At 45.2% G+C, this 14,211-nt stretch overlaps 1 protein-coding gene across 1 annotated transcript in view; it reads left to right on the top strand.

Moving 5' to 3' along the window:
• LOC119159793 (T-box transcription factor 1) overlaps positions 1-13,505 on the top strand; it is a 140,079-nt gene extending 126,574 nt beyond the window's left edge. Inside the window, exon 8 of the mRNA XM_037412646.2 lies at positions 11,463-13,505. Within this exon, the coding sequence (XP_037268543.2) occupies positions 11,463-11,827 (365 nt within the window). The 3' untranslated portion in view covers positions 11,828-13,505. The remainder of the gene's footprint in view (positions 1-11,462) is intronic.
• The last annotated feature ends 706 nt before the right edge of the window (positions 13,506-14,211 follow it).

Raw genomic sequence — 14,211 nt, 5'->3', positions numbered from 1 at the left:
GCTTTATATGGCTGCGCGAAAGAAAAGCCCGGTCATTCTGTGTACGCTAAAAACGCCTAGCACGATCGTGCCGCATCACTCACTGCTGTTCCACTTAAAATGAGGAAGGAAACACATAGTTAACACTTGCGACGCGCTGTTTGAACACGAAGAAAGACACGCGAAAAGCACGGGAGAACACAACACGACCCCGTACTTAACCGTATCTCACTCGTACTCAACCCGCATAAAGACACAGCCCCAACAACTCATTTGTGAAGTGTCAGTTCTACATTTTATATATACGTGTATGATGTATGGTGCGTGTTGTGTGTACAGCTTTTCTCCGTGAATGTTATGTAAAAATGACTGTCAAATATGTCATGCGTATGCTATAGCCATGCCAAGTATACCTGGGACATTGTCAAGCATATGCGACAGCTTTTTTTCTCCTCGGGTGTCCCTTCAAGCTTGTTTGAGGAGTAAAACTCCTTATAGGCTCTCATGCTGCCCGTTGACGCCGTCGTTGCCGTATCTTCCCGTCGGACCAAAACACTGGTGTTGTTACATATACCGTATATAGAGCATTCATAGCGCCATACTTTGTCCGTCCGTCGAACCGTCCATCCACGCGTCCCTCCGTCCGTCTGCGCATCTGTTCGTGCGTGCGTCCGCCCATATGTCCGTCCGTCTGTCCGCCATTTATGCTAGTCGGCGACTTCAACGTAGACATTATACTCCTTAGGACCTACCTTCGCTCCATAATCCCCATTAACTTTGTGGATCGGCTGTCAATTTTTCTGCTGACTAAAATTGAATTGGATTGAATTGAATTGGGCGGCAGACATCAACTGGTATTTCTGGACAAACATATGAACCAGTAATCGATAAAGAGGAGGAGGAGGAGGAGGAGGAGGATTGAAAAAGGAAGGGCAGGGAGGTTAGCCAGTTCTCAGAACCGCTGGCTACTCTGTACTGGGGAAGGGGGTAAGGGGGAGAAAGGATGAGAAAAAAGAGACGTTGAAAAAGTAATCGATAAAGATCCTAATAAACCATCGGGATGAGCATAGTGATCAGTGCCGGGGTCGTGCGGCTCAGTGTCGCTGATTAACCATCTGTGCGCAGTGCCATATTATAAGGTCCATTCTCTCCCTCTCCGATGCGCGCACGAGCCATATATCTCTAGGGCGGCTGTGTATATACAACATGTCATGCCTTGCGGCATCACCTCGACGACGCAGCCATTTTGCTCTGCGCTCACGCTGCTGCTTTGCGCCGCGCTAGAGCTTATTCATCATTCGCAACGGCGGTAGCACTTTTGCGGGACAGGAGAGAGAGAGAGAGAGACTCTGCGCTGCTAGAGCGGTTCCTCGAGCGCGGAAGCGTTAGCCGCGTAGACGGCATCCAGACATGGGGACTCGATTTATCAGCCTCTGGTCGCCCCCGTGACGGTAGTCTGCAGCTCGTTAGCGTGGTGCGCTTTTGAACTGCATCTTTGTGGGGGTGCGCCGCGCGGGAAAGCGCCCTAAGCGAGCCGCAGAACACTCCCGAACACGCCGATGGGTCGAGACCCATATACTAATCATTGCTTAATATAACTTAACTATATTGTGAAGTATTCACTCTCCTGACTTCGCAGAACACTTATTTTTTTTTATTTATTTATAAATACTGCGATCCTTCAGCTGAAAGATCATGGCAGGGTGGGAAAAAAATGTTCGAGAATCGGTACATACAAAAAAATAATGAAAACACAATAAATCGTACGATTTGAATATACAAGGCGAAGGTTCACAAACGCTTATTTCAACAAATTTTTCGAGTAACATAACACATAATAACGTAACACGTAGAATACAGGTTATAGACTAACACAATAATTACAATAAAACAAATAATACAATGCAATGTGTAGTGATGGTTTAGGCGATGCTGTTTTCAAACAATGACAGTTTCTTCTGTAAAACGACATCATTTGTCAGGCTATTCCAGTCATTAATAGTTCTAGGGAAGAACGAATACTTGTGGCAGTTAATCCGTGAAGGTAAAGGAGTTATCGTTTTACTATGTCGCTTGCGAGTTGCGTAACCGGAAGAATACCGAAGAATGCCTGCATTGTCAACATTTAAATGACCATTTATTAATTGATAGAAAAACTTAAGCCGGCAAGTGCGGTTTCTGTCCCCAACGGGTTGCAGACCGCTTTTTACCAATAATTCAGATACGGATGTTCTACCGTAGGAGTTATAAATAAAACGTAAGCCCTTGTTCTGCACTTTTTCTAATTGATTAATGTTACGTTTAGTGAATGGATCCCATATTATTACAGCATATTCCAACATTGGACGAATGAGTGTTTTATATGCCAACATGCGTACAGACGGGGTAGAATATTTTAAGGATCGCTTTAGAAAAAAAAGTTTCCGTAGACATTTACCTGTAGTTATATCGACGTGTTTGTTCCAGTTTAGATCATTAGTTATCCATACTCCAAGGTACTTGTATTCTGCAACTTCTGTAAGATTGACGTTATTTGTGCCGTACTGATAACATAAAGGATTTTTCTTTAGTGTTATTTTCATATAAACAGTTTTGTTGTAATTAATTGACATTTGCCATTCCTGGCACCAAGAGACGACCTTGTTGAATTGATTATTGAGCCTTATCTGATCTCCAGCAGTTGATACCTTCGTGTATAATACACAATCATCAGCATAAAGCTTTACACTTACAGAAAGGTCATTCATTATATCATTTATGTATAATAGAAAAAAAAGAGGTCCGAGGACCGAGCCCTGAGGTACGCCGGAATCCACAGGTAGTTTGCTGGAACAACTGTCATTAAATGAAACAAATTGTTGCCTGTTTTCAAGATACGCTCGTATCCATACTATAAGTTTCGGATTTTTCAAGATATATTGCAATTTATGAAGTAATTTTTTATGTGAAACTTTATCAAAGGCCTTTTGGAAGTCCATAAAAATGGCATCTAGCTGTTCACCTTCATTTAGTGCGGTAGCAAAATCATGGATGGTTTCAACCAGCTGTGTAGTGGTAGAATATCCACGTCTAAATCCATGCTGCGCTTTTGTTAGTACTTTGTGTTCATCAAGAAATGTAACAATCTGTTTGTGAATTATGTGCTCGAGAATTTTACAAGCTGTAGAGGTTAACGAAACTGGTCGATAATTCTTTATTTGAGTTTTATCACCTGCTTTGTGTAGAGGCTTAATTCGGGCAATCTTCCAGTCCTCAGGGAGTACACCTTCGTTCAAAGACCTAGTATATAACACACACAAATATTTCGCGCACCACTCTGCGTACCGTTTTAAGAAGGCATTCGGTATCTCATCTGGTCCAACAGATTTCTTAACATCCAGATTTAGCAATAAATTAAAGATACCCTCTTCAGAAATAGTGACATCTGATATTGGTGGTAGGTTCGCATCGAAAGGTGGGAGATGATTATTATCTTTTGTATAGACGCTGTTGAAATAGTTATTAAAGGCCGTACAGACAGCTTTTTCATCACTCTCTAATTTTCCATCTAAAAGAAATACATCGGTAGAGCACGTGCCCGGAGTGACCTCTTTCCAAAATTTTCTTGGACACGTTTTAATAAATGACGGCAATTTTTCGTTAGAATACTTTTCTTTGTCACGAAAAGATTTTTCTTTAATTTCTTCACGTATATTGCAAATAGTTGTTTTTAAATTAGGACTGTTAGCCTTGTTCGACCTTTTTTTTAACCGTTTCAACTTTCGCTTCAGCTGTAACGTCTCTCTTGTTATCCAGGGATTGTGATTCTCTACTTTCTTTGTAATTAAAGGGATAAAACGCTGCACACAATCTTCAATCATTCTCTTAAAGCAAAGCCACAGATCTTCAACGCTACGATTACTTACATTGAAATGATCATATTCAAAGGCCAGAACATCAATTATAGATTCATCATCTGCTTTTGAAAAATTGGGAAATTTCTTCACCATCCTCTGCTGACTAAGTTCAACTCCCTTTAGCTTTAGTACCACAGCCTTGTGATCCGATATGCCATTTGTGACGCTGCACAACATGCTTTCTTTTATATTGCCACTTACAAGATATATATCTAGGATAGATTTCGTCCCCTGATCTATTCTGGTAGGGTCGGTGACTATTTGCGTCAAATCATATTGAAACATGATATCGGATATTTGAGTATCCGCAGCTTGACATGGGTCTGATATAAACGTTTCCCAATTCATATTTGGCATATTAAAATCTCCCGCTATGATTAATTTATCTTCGGTTTTTACGTGACAATGAAGGTAATCCTTAAGCTTTGCGATAACATCAAGGGAAGCATTTGGTGGCCTGTAAACGACACCAAGAAGATATTTAATATTGCCAATATACACTTTACAGAAGATGCTTTCTATGTCTTGAACGTCTGGCATTTTTACGACACGTGTATTATTCCTAAAAAGAATAGCAACGCCCCCTCCCCTCCCATTTCGATCCTTACGGAACACTCTGTAATTTTTCGGCACAAACTCACTATCAAAAACATCATCTCGTAGCCATGTCTCAGTTAGTAATACAATATCTGGGTCATGTGCTAAAAGCATGCCTTCCAACTTCTCAGCCTTATTAACAATACTGCGGCAATTTACATTTAACACCACTAAGCATCGTTCATCTAGTTTCCCCGAACCTTAATTTGGTTAGATAACTTATATCTTGTATTCTTATTATCATCCCAGCAAAAAAACTTTCCATCAATGCTTATTTTGTCAAAAACTAACTTCACTTTAGATCCACTTGCACGCTCGCGCGACGAACTTTGCCACAACTTTTTTCTGATATCACGTACACGAGCGGAAAAGTCTTCACTTATCGACAGCTCGGTGCCCTTCAGCTTGGAACACCTCTGCAGAATAGCTACCTTGTCTCGGTAATCGAGTATTTTTATAATTACTGGGCGTTTTTTGCCATTCTTTTTTCCCAATCTGTGACATCTTTCTATGCCCCTGACATTCACTCCCAGCTTTCCCTCAAACAAGTCCTTTTTTATTGTTTCAGTAAGGTCAGCAGTCGTTTCATTAGCTTCTTCCCCTAGGCCAAAAACAATCAAGTTATTTCGTCGACTTCTGTTCTCTAACTCGTCAATTTTTTTGACCGCGAATTCAAAGTCTTTCTCAAGCTGTGTTGCTCTTTGCTTTAAGTCGTTTACATCTGTTTTCAGTTCAATCAAAGGTTTTGTCTGTATTTCGACGGAACTCATCCTTTCAGTCAAGCTAGCAACTTCTTTTTCGATTTTTTCTTGTTTTGATAAGACACTGTTCATCATATCAGTGATGTGTTTTTGTCCTGAAAGAAGCTGCTGCAGTATTTCTTTATCTGAAGGGCCTGGGTTTGCTTCAATATCCCCGCAAACTAACAAATCCACGCCAAAAGCACAAATGCATGAAAAAAAGCTACCAAGTGGGCGTGGCAGCAACACTAAAAAGCGGTTTTCACTGCGGTAACATGGCGTAGGCAAGTAGGAACTAACCTGCACCACAAAGACGAATGGTTTGGTGAGCATTTCGCCCTGAGTGCCGCTGCCTGGCCCACTGAAGTTCGACGGAGGTACGTGGCTTCTTATAGCCGTTGGAAGGTCCGAGGTTGCTGACGTCACCGATGTTGGCGCATGCGTCGGAGTCGGGACTAAGGAAAGGGCGGCTTCTTCGATAAGACAACGGTGACCACGCAGCGGAATCTCGATGCCGTGAAGCTCCTTCCAGCCATGTGATGGGTCTGTCAAAACGGATTTATATTCAGCAGCTTCCGTTCCGAAGATGGTCGCCACAACCTGCACCACAAAGACGAATGGTTTGGTGAGCATTTCGCCCTGAGTGCCGCTGCCTGGCCCACTAATAAGTAAGGATAAGTATAGTAATAATAATAAGTATAGTAATAATAAGTAAGGATAAGTATTCTTTATATATTATACTAATCATTACTTATTGTAACTGTCATAGGCATGCGCAGGGTTCCTCTTCGGGGGGGGGGGGGCGAAGTCAATATAGAGGGCTGGCCTTGCGTCCCCCCCCCACGAGTTGCACTGGCCCTCCCTTGTTTGTCAATGTATAGGGCTGAATTGCCCCCCCCCTTCTTATGTGACCAGGTGGAGGGTGGCCGCCCCCTTCCCCTCTTCCACACGCCTATGATAACTGTTCTGTGATGTATCCACTGTCCTGACTCTCATTTCGCCAGGCTATATCCTCCAGCTACCCGCAACATCCTTATACTGACTTTCTCTAATCTTTTTCGTCTCTTTCTTTCTGTCTTCCTATACTGCCAAGTTGGTTTCTAGCAGCAAACGAAAATACAACTCACGAACACTGCAGCCGTTACATGCACGAAATACGGCCCTCAACTAGATCTCTGGCATTCCGCATCTCAGTTCATACTTTGGTGGCGTGCTGTTGGTGAAATCAATGTGCGGCTTCATATGATGAAATAAGTTAGAAATATAATGAAGAAAATGCACGAAATAATATGTTGAATAGAAGCAAAGAAAATGTGTGACTGCGTGCGACGTATGCGTCCGCCGTGGTGTGGCGAGTAAACTTACGATGCTAAGATGCTGATCTGAAGGTCACGGGTTCGAACCCTTCAACGGCCGTCGCATTTCGGTGGGGGTGAAATCCCTGATTCCGCAGTGTCTGCATGACGGCTGATATTGATTCAGTAGAAATATCAGCCGTCTTGCAGACACTGCGGAATCAGGGCGTAGATGAAGTATATATAAACATTCTGGAAGAAATCTACAGGGGATCAACTGCTACCATAGTGCTTCATAAAGAAAGCAACAGAATACCAATCAAGAAGGGTGTAAGGCAGGGGGACACAATCTCCCCAATGCTATTTACCGCGTGCTTACAGGAGGTTTTCGAAGCCTAGAATGGGAACAGTTAGGGATAAGAGTTAATGGAGAACACCTTAGTAACCTGCGCTTCGCCGATGACATTGCATTGCTGAGTAACTCAGGGGACGAATTGCAACTCATGATTACGGAGTTACACAGGGAGAGCAGAAAGGTGGGTCTTAAATTTAATCTGCAGAAAACGAAAGTAATGTACAACAACCTCGGAAAGGAGCAGCGCTTCGAGATGGGTAATAGTGCATTTGAAGTTGTAAAAGACTATGTCTACTTAGGGCAGGTAATAACCGCAGAGCCTAACCACGAGATTGAAGTAACTAGAAGAATAAGAATGGGGTGGAGCACACTCGGCAAGCACTCTCAAATTATGACAGGTAGATTGCCACTATCCCTTAAGAGGAAGGTATATAACAGCTGTATCTTGCCGGTACTTAGCTACGGAGCAGAAACCTGGAGACTTACAAAGAGGGTTCAGTTTAAATTGAGGACGACGCAGCGAGCAATGGAAAGAAAAATGGTAAGTGTAACCTTAATAGATAAGAAGAGAGCAGAGTGGATTAGGGAACAAACGGGGATTAAGGATATCATAGCTGAAATCAAGAAATAATGGACATGGGCCGGGCATGTAGCGCGTAGACAGGATAACCGCTGGTCATTAAGGGTAACTAACTGGATTCCCAGAGAAGGGAAGCGGGTTAGGGGGAGACAGAAGGTTAGGTGGGCAGATGAGATTAAGAAGTTTGCTGGTATAAATTGGCAGCAGCAAGCACAGGACCGGGTTAACTGGAGGAACATGGGAGAGGCCTTTGTCCTGCAGTGGACGTAGTCAGGCTGATGATGATCATGATGATGATGATGATGAAATCCCAGAGGCCAGTTTACTGTGCAATGTTAGTTCACGCTAATGAACACCAGATGGTCGAAATTTCCGGAGTTCTCCACTGCGACATGCGTCGTAATCGTACCAAGGCAAGGCTTTGAGACGTAAAAGCCCAGTGTAGCGTTATCATCATCGCCATCTACGATTATCATCATTTTCCAACCACCACACCGCATCTTTCCGCACAGCTCATGCCTATAGCTTGAAGTGCGAGTAGAACAGAGCGCTCTCATGCCCTATAGGTGGTTCGGACCCTGGCAGCCGCCGCCGGTCCGCTTCCACAGTTCCTATTAAAGTGACGAGATCGGCATGGCCACGTCGAGCCACCTTCACGTCGTCTCTCAGGTATCATCTCCCGCTACACCGGATATTATATTTGTACGAAGTAAGTGGTGGCTATATACTTACTTTATAGACACGGGTACCTCACCGTTTTGGTAAAGGATTGCGTAGTGGCGCAATGGGTACTTTCCTACTTTTCGAAATGATAATTGATATACCGTGTAGCGGGTATCGTGCATCTGTACTACAGCCATAAGAAAGTTTACAACGGATTCTACCAAGGCCGCTCCTCCAACTCCAGCTGTGACTGTTGCTGCGTGTTTCGCGCAAGCCTTGCGTATTCTTTCTCTCCTTCTTTTGATTATTTTTGTTCGAAAAACATATTTGACAAGCTATCTAACTCCACACTCACTGTTGCGGAGACCGTATGCAGCTGAAACGACCATGTTTATCCGATCAAGAATTATCTTCTTTTTTCAGTCATGACCGTAGATAGCAAGAAGCACTGAAAGCAGCAACGATCACGGTGACACCGAACTATACTTCATAAGTAAAATTTGTTGCGACTCTCACAAAAGTTGGGCTGTTGTGCCGTTCGCTGACGTGGTGGTTGCATGGCTGTCGAAGATGTCGGGTTGTGCAGCCCTGATACATACTTTTGTCTTCACTCTCTGTCTCTCGCTGTTTTGTTGATCATTTGTTCCTTGAAAGTGATGATGACCCTGCTGACGATGAACGCACTTTATAGGAAGTATACAACAGCTTGCGTAGTGGTATGTAAAAGGTGGTGAGAGTGAACTCATGATATGCGTGATGACAAAAAAAAAAAACATTTTCGTTACTTTTTTGTCGCTGGATGGTGAAGTGGTGCACAGGCTTTTTGTGAAGCAGATATTTGGGCCCCGACCGGTGCGAGACCATTTAGAGCAGCCGAGCACTTAGCCGCATTCCATGAGCCAAGACGAAGCCGGCTACACGGCGAGGAGCTCGCGCTCGCATCCGTCTCTGTCGGAAGGGGAGAAAGTGGCGGAATGGAGAGGGCAACCGGCGGTTTGGTTCCGTGCTTGGCTGTTTCCGCCTTGTGGGGTAAGGGGGGCCCCTCCTTTTGCCCGAGACGTCTGCCAGCGCCGAGGTCGTCGCTTCACTTCGCACTCAGGCGCGACTAGCGTCGCCCTCGGTGTTCTCGCCTTCTAGTTTTTTTTCTGTGCACGCCAACAAATTGGAGTTCTGTTATCGTTAGATAAGTACGGGCCGATGATTTTAGTCGTTCGCTCGAACTGTTCATAGTGTCCCCGCTTACGCTGGTCGAGGTGTTGTTCGTTTTATTAAGGCGAAAGCATGCCTCATCAAACGTTAAAATTGACCGCCGCCGCCGATGAGTCCCGCGTAGGCCTCGCATGTCAACAGTAAGCTAGGTGGGCAGATGAGATTAAGAAGTTTGCGGGCACAAAGCACCAAGCACAGGACCGGGTTTATTGGCGGAACATGGGGGAGAGGCCTTCGCCATGCAAGAGGCGTAGTTATGCTGATCATGATAATGAATTCAGAAACAGAAGGACAGATGAGTAGTTCTGAAAATCAATATGCAGAAAACGAAAGTAATGTAAGACAACGCCGGGACTAAACAAAGACTGAAATATCACGCGCATGATCACATGAGAAGAACAGAAAAGTCCACATAAAAAAAATTGGGAGAACATTAAGCTTTGACTTTAATAGTTACGCACGCGCGCTCACACGCACACATACGCAGACTTCCCAATCGCTACCCTCCTTTCGATTCTCACCTGTCGGTGGAAAAAGTGTTCCACAAGAGAAGCCATAGTGCAAATATCCGCCAGCTTCTTTCTATCTTTATTGCGTCCACTTCGGAGCTTCACCCACGACTGTATCATACTCTAGTTCACTATACCCATGGCCAACGCTGCTTTTTCACTCTCTCTATCAAAAACGCTGCCGAAAGTGCTTCCGCTGACGCTGGAAATTCAACGAAACCATATCTTTATCGCTATCGCAACAAAATGAAAAAAAGCATAAAATGATGGAAATACGGGAATGTACCACAAGTGAACGTGTTTGCGGTGTTTGTACTCCGCTGTTTGTACCATATAGTCACTTGAGATGGAACTTATGTTGATTCTTTTTATTACAGACGCTTCTGTTCGCTGATATTGCTGATTCGCGTGATTCGGATATATTCAAATTCTGCAAGTGTCGGGTAGTATGTAGAGGGATATGATTAAACTGCGTTTAGAACACAATGTGAACCGTTTTGGGGGAGCAGTTGGCCATCCCTGGGACAAGTGTGTTTAGAAAAACTTTTAACGATTTAGAGTACTTGGTACTATACTATGGGAGAGCACAAAGCCGTGGTAAATGGCTTGAAGGTCGATTATGGAGAATTCGAAGGCTTCCCTTGGGGAAACGACAGCAGCATTGTTCACACGTGGTTCACACGTGTGAACACACGTGTTCACACGACCCGATTAACATTTTGGTTGTCCGTTCAATTGAAACCTGCGAGAAAAGTACCCAACTCAGCCACAACAAACCTAGGCCACTCCTACGAAAACTATATTAAGAGATCGCTTAAACGCTTTCATGAAAGCTGCAGTGGTGGGAAGTGCTTTTGCTTTAACAACGATGGTGCCAACTTGACACGAATGGCGCTACACTCAGTCTATTCTTATATCTGTCTTGTCTCTGCTGTGGACACCAGGTAGTGAAATTGTGACAGAGAACAAGCGTGCCGATGGCAATGCCCGAGCGTACGTCAACCGGGGGGTGCACGACGACTAGGAACCAACCACAGTTACGAGACGCTATATGGAGCAATTTTAGAGCACCGAAGCGCCCTAAGGAAGATATACCCCCCTCCCCACAATGACCTCAGTAGAAAGCAGTGGGTTGCCTGAAGCCAGCCGCAGGCGAATACTTACCCGAACCTCAGTATTCTCTGCAAAATTTGTCCCGCAACATATGCCCAGAAATGGCCGCTATGCTGAGGAGCCCCAACACTATCACGTAACATGGGCCTGCCAACACTTAATGGTAGTGCCAAGAAACAGCACACCAACACCGTAGCAGGCTAAGCTCTCCTATACTCGAAGCCTGAAGAACAGGTCTTGCTGATCGACAAAACTCGCAAGATGACAAAGGCCACAGGGGCCCTGTATGGTGGGTTCCACCTTCGCCGGAAGAATTTATCTTTTGAAAGAAAGTTTTGCATTCTATTCCTGTTGCACAAAGGCGGGCCATCATTATTATCATCATTTGTCCTGGCTACAGTGTACTTGAATAATATTGTCGTGGCAGTGTCTTGCTCTTTTCTTCGCACCTTTTTCTCCTATCTGTCTACACAGATGAGACATTCCTGTCATGCGTTCCTTCTTTTTTTTCTCTCTCTATTCGCAGACGAAGACATGGATCAGCTTACGAATGGCGTGCTGTTCTCTCGCGTGCTGGGTGCCACAGGCGGCAGCGGCCCAGTGTCGTCGTCGTCGACTGGTCCCACGAGCTGCGCCGTGGGCCAGGCGTACCCGACCGATCTGTGCGGTTACTCTCAGGCTTACGACAACTACGTGTACCAAATGAAGATGGAGTCGCGCACTTCGCCCTACGGTCGACCCGCGGCCGCTCCTCCTCCGACAGCCGTAGCCGCGGCCTCTTACCCCGGCTACCACCACCACCCCGGGACTCCGGCCGGGGCTCAGGCGTATGGCGCCCTCTATCCGCCGCGATCGAAGCAGGCGACGGGATACGACTACACGACGCGGTGACGCGCTAGCCTCCGCGGCAGCCTCCCGACGACAAATAAGTGTGAAGGCTGTTTTGAGTGCAATTTAAAAAAAATATGCGCCGAGTCCGTCCAGAGTTTGCATGACCAACGAGAAAGCAAGGGACGAAAAACATGTTGTACAGGCTACTTTTGTTTTTCTTAGAGCGATAGATAAGGTCGCGTCGGCAAATCGCAGGAGCTCGAACGTTCAAAAGAAAGCTTACACCAGTGTTTTCAGTGTTTTTTCATCTGTTATATTTTTCTAAGACCTTGATTGCGTACGACATATGGCACTGTGAACGAGCAGGGCAAGTGAGCATGAAAGCGTACATAGATAAGTGCTTCTATTGCAAGGTCATAACAATTAGGTTATTTTTTCTTTACTTCTATCTCTTCTTCGCCCATGCGGTTTCTCGTGCTCAATGATTATACAACATTTACACAACGAAAGAACTTCGGAGCCATTTCTCTAAGGCCTTGCTATAGTATCAAACGTGTGCGACTGGGAACCTCTACGTTACCTGGAGAGGCCAGAACTTACAGCGATAAGTTACATATATGGCAAACATCTGCACCTTGCTTTAAAAAATGTTGCCTTAATAAGGAATCAGATGCTGTCTACACATGTATTTCTGAGTCCTGCCTGTGCAACGATGCCTGAGTTTCCGTATTAGTGAACACGTGGCGTGTCGTAGGCATCTAGGCGCACACAAGCGTTCAACTGTCGTGGCATCACGTTACTATTGGCTGCACCACTTTCGCTGCATCAGAAAATTGGAGCTTTATTTTAACGCTTGTAATGAGGTTAGAAGACATCGTTGTCCAACTACTTAATCACAGCTTGGGTCGCATCATAGTGTGTCACCAACGCCTGCCTACAACGAGTCGCTGCAGAAAGAACCCGACTGTAAACCATCTCGGTCAACCTGGTGATCACGCATTCTCGCTGCTATACGAAATCATGTTGCATAGCGCTCGGATACTAGTTTGACTCTTCAATGTATTCACTGCCGCACCTGTATGGCTTAGTCTGCAACGATGAACCTTCGTAAAAAGTGACAGCTATATTGTGATAGCCATGAGACTGCTTCATATCTCGCTCTTGATGCTACGAAACTATATGATGTCACACTATAAAGGGCAGATTGTCTACCCTCTCTCCTAGGATGGGGATGGGGCGCCTTCTTCACCACCCTCCACGCGCGTGGCTATGAATGTGCCTGTCAAACGTTATGTTCTGATGTGCAATTACATAGTGCAGTAAAATAACAATGTCTGTAGCCTTTACATTACACGGTTCACATCAATAGCCACTGCCTATCTTTCGGCCGTAGGGACAAGAGTGCAATAATATATACCAGGTGTATTGAGTGAATGTTCGCGATATGCTCACTTTAAATCTCTCTTGTAATATATGTTCGTTCGTCTACTCTGCAGGGACAGAATGGAGGATGTCGCAACACAAATACTCGCGGCTTAGCAGCCGAATCGGTGCCTTAACTATCATTATAGCGTTGCCTTCGCTGTCGCAATTTCACGGAGTGCATCATCGATGGTTTGAATTGTCGGGACGCACAAGATGTTGCGAGAGCGTGCGTAGATTCTCGTTTTCATCGTCGTTACAATATTATTGTGATTGTACAGACTCAAGATGCGAAATAAAATGTATATTGCCGTAAGAGTGCGCAGTGTCGTTCTTAAAAGTCGAAATGGTGTGGTTTACCAGAGTAATATTTACTTCAGGTACGTCGTCTATTGGCCTCGAGATCTCGGAGTGGCGCCCTCTCGCGTGTGATCTGAAATTCAGGATTCCACATTTAACGGCACTGCAGCTGCCGCAACTCCTGTACGCAGATCTTCTGCTCCACGCGGAAACTTCGTCGAACTAACAGCCTTGCGAGGGTGAACGAGCGCCTTGAACAACTGTTTTTGAGTGCGATTTTAATCTTGCTTTAGTTGCGGCCCAATTGACAGGGCCAGGTAATCCCCTGGATGGCCGACCAGTGCGCCGAAGCCACCAACCGCATTGTGGGTAAGGAAACGACATCATTTGTGTGTGTGCTCTCCCTCGTTATCACACTTTCCGCCGTACGATACTATTTGTTCGGGTGTGTGTTTTTTTTTGGTGTTTCAGTAATCGTGCCTTTCTCCGGCATCTACAAATATGTAGATAAAGCTCGCGAAACATCGCGGTGTTTCATCGAGGGCGAGACGGTGTACGACGCAGGACACGTTGTTTAATGCGCGGTCGACGCTGTCAACGGGCACCGCATCACCAACGCGGCTCTCGTCCTGCAAACAAATGGACTTGCGATACCGCCACCCAACGTCTCCGTCGGGGTCGACTGCGGCGAAGTGGCGAATGCTAGCTGTTCGCGTGAATCG

Source organism: Rhipicephalus microplus, chromosome 3 (assembly GCF_043290135.1).
Source record: "Rhipicephalus microplus isolate Deutch F79 chromosome 3, USDA_Rmic, whole genome shotgun sequence".
NCBI lineage: Eukaryota > Metazoa > Arthropoda > Arachnida > Ixodida > Ixodidae > Rhipicephalus > Rhipicephalus microplus.
The sequence above is the reverse complement of the archived record's forward strand: the minus strand, read 5'-3'. Positions and strand labels throughout refer to the sequence as shown.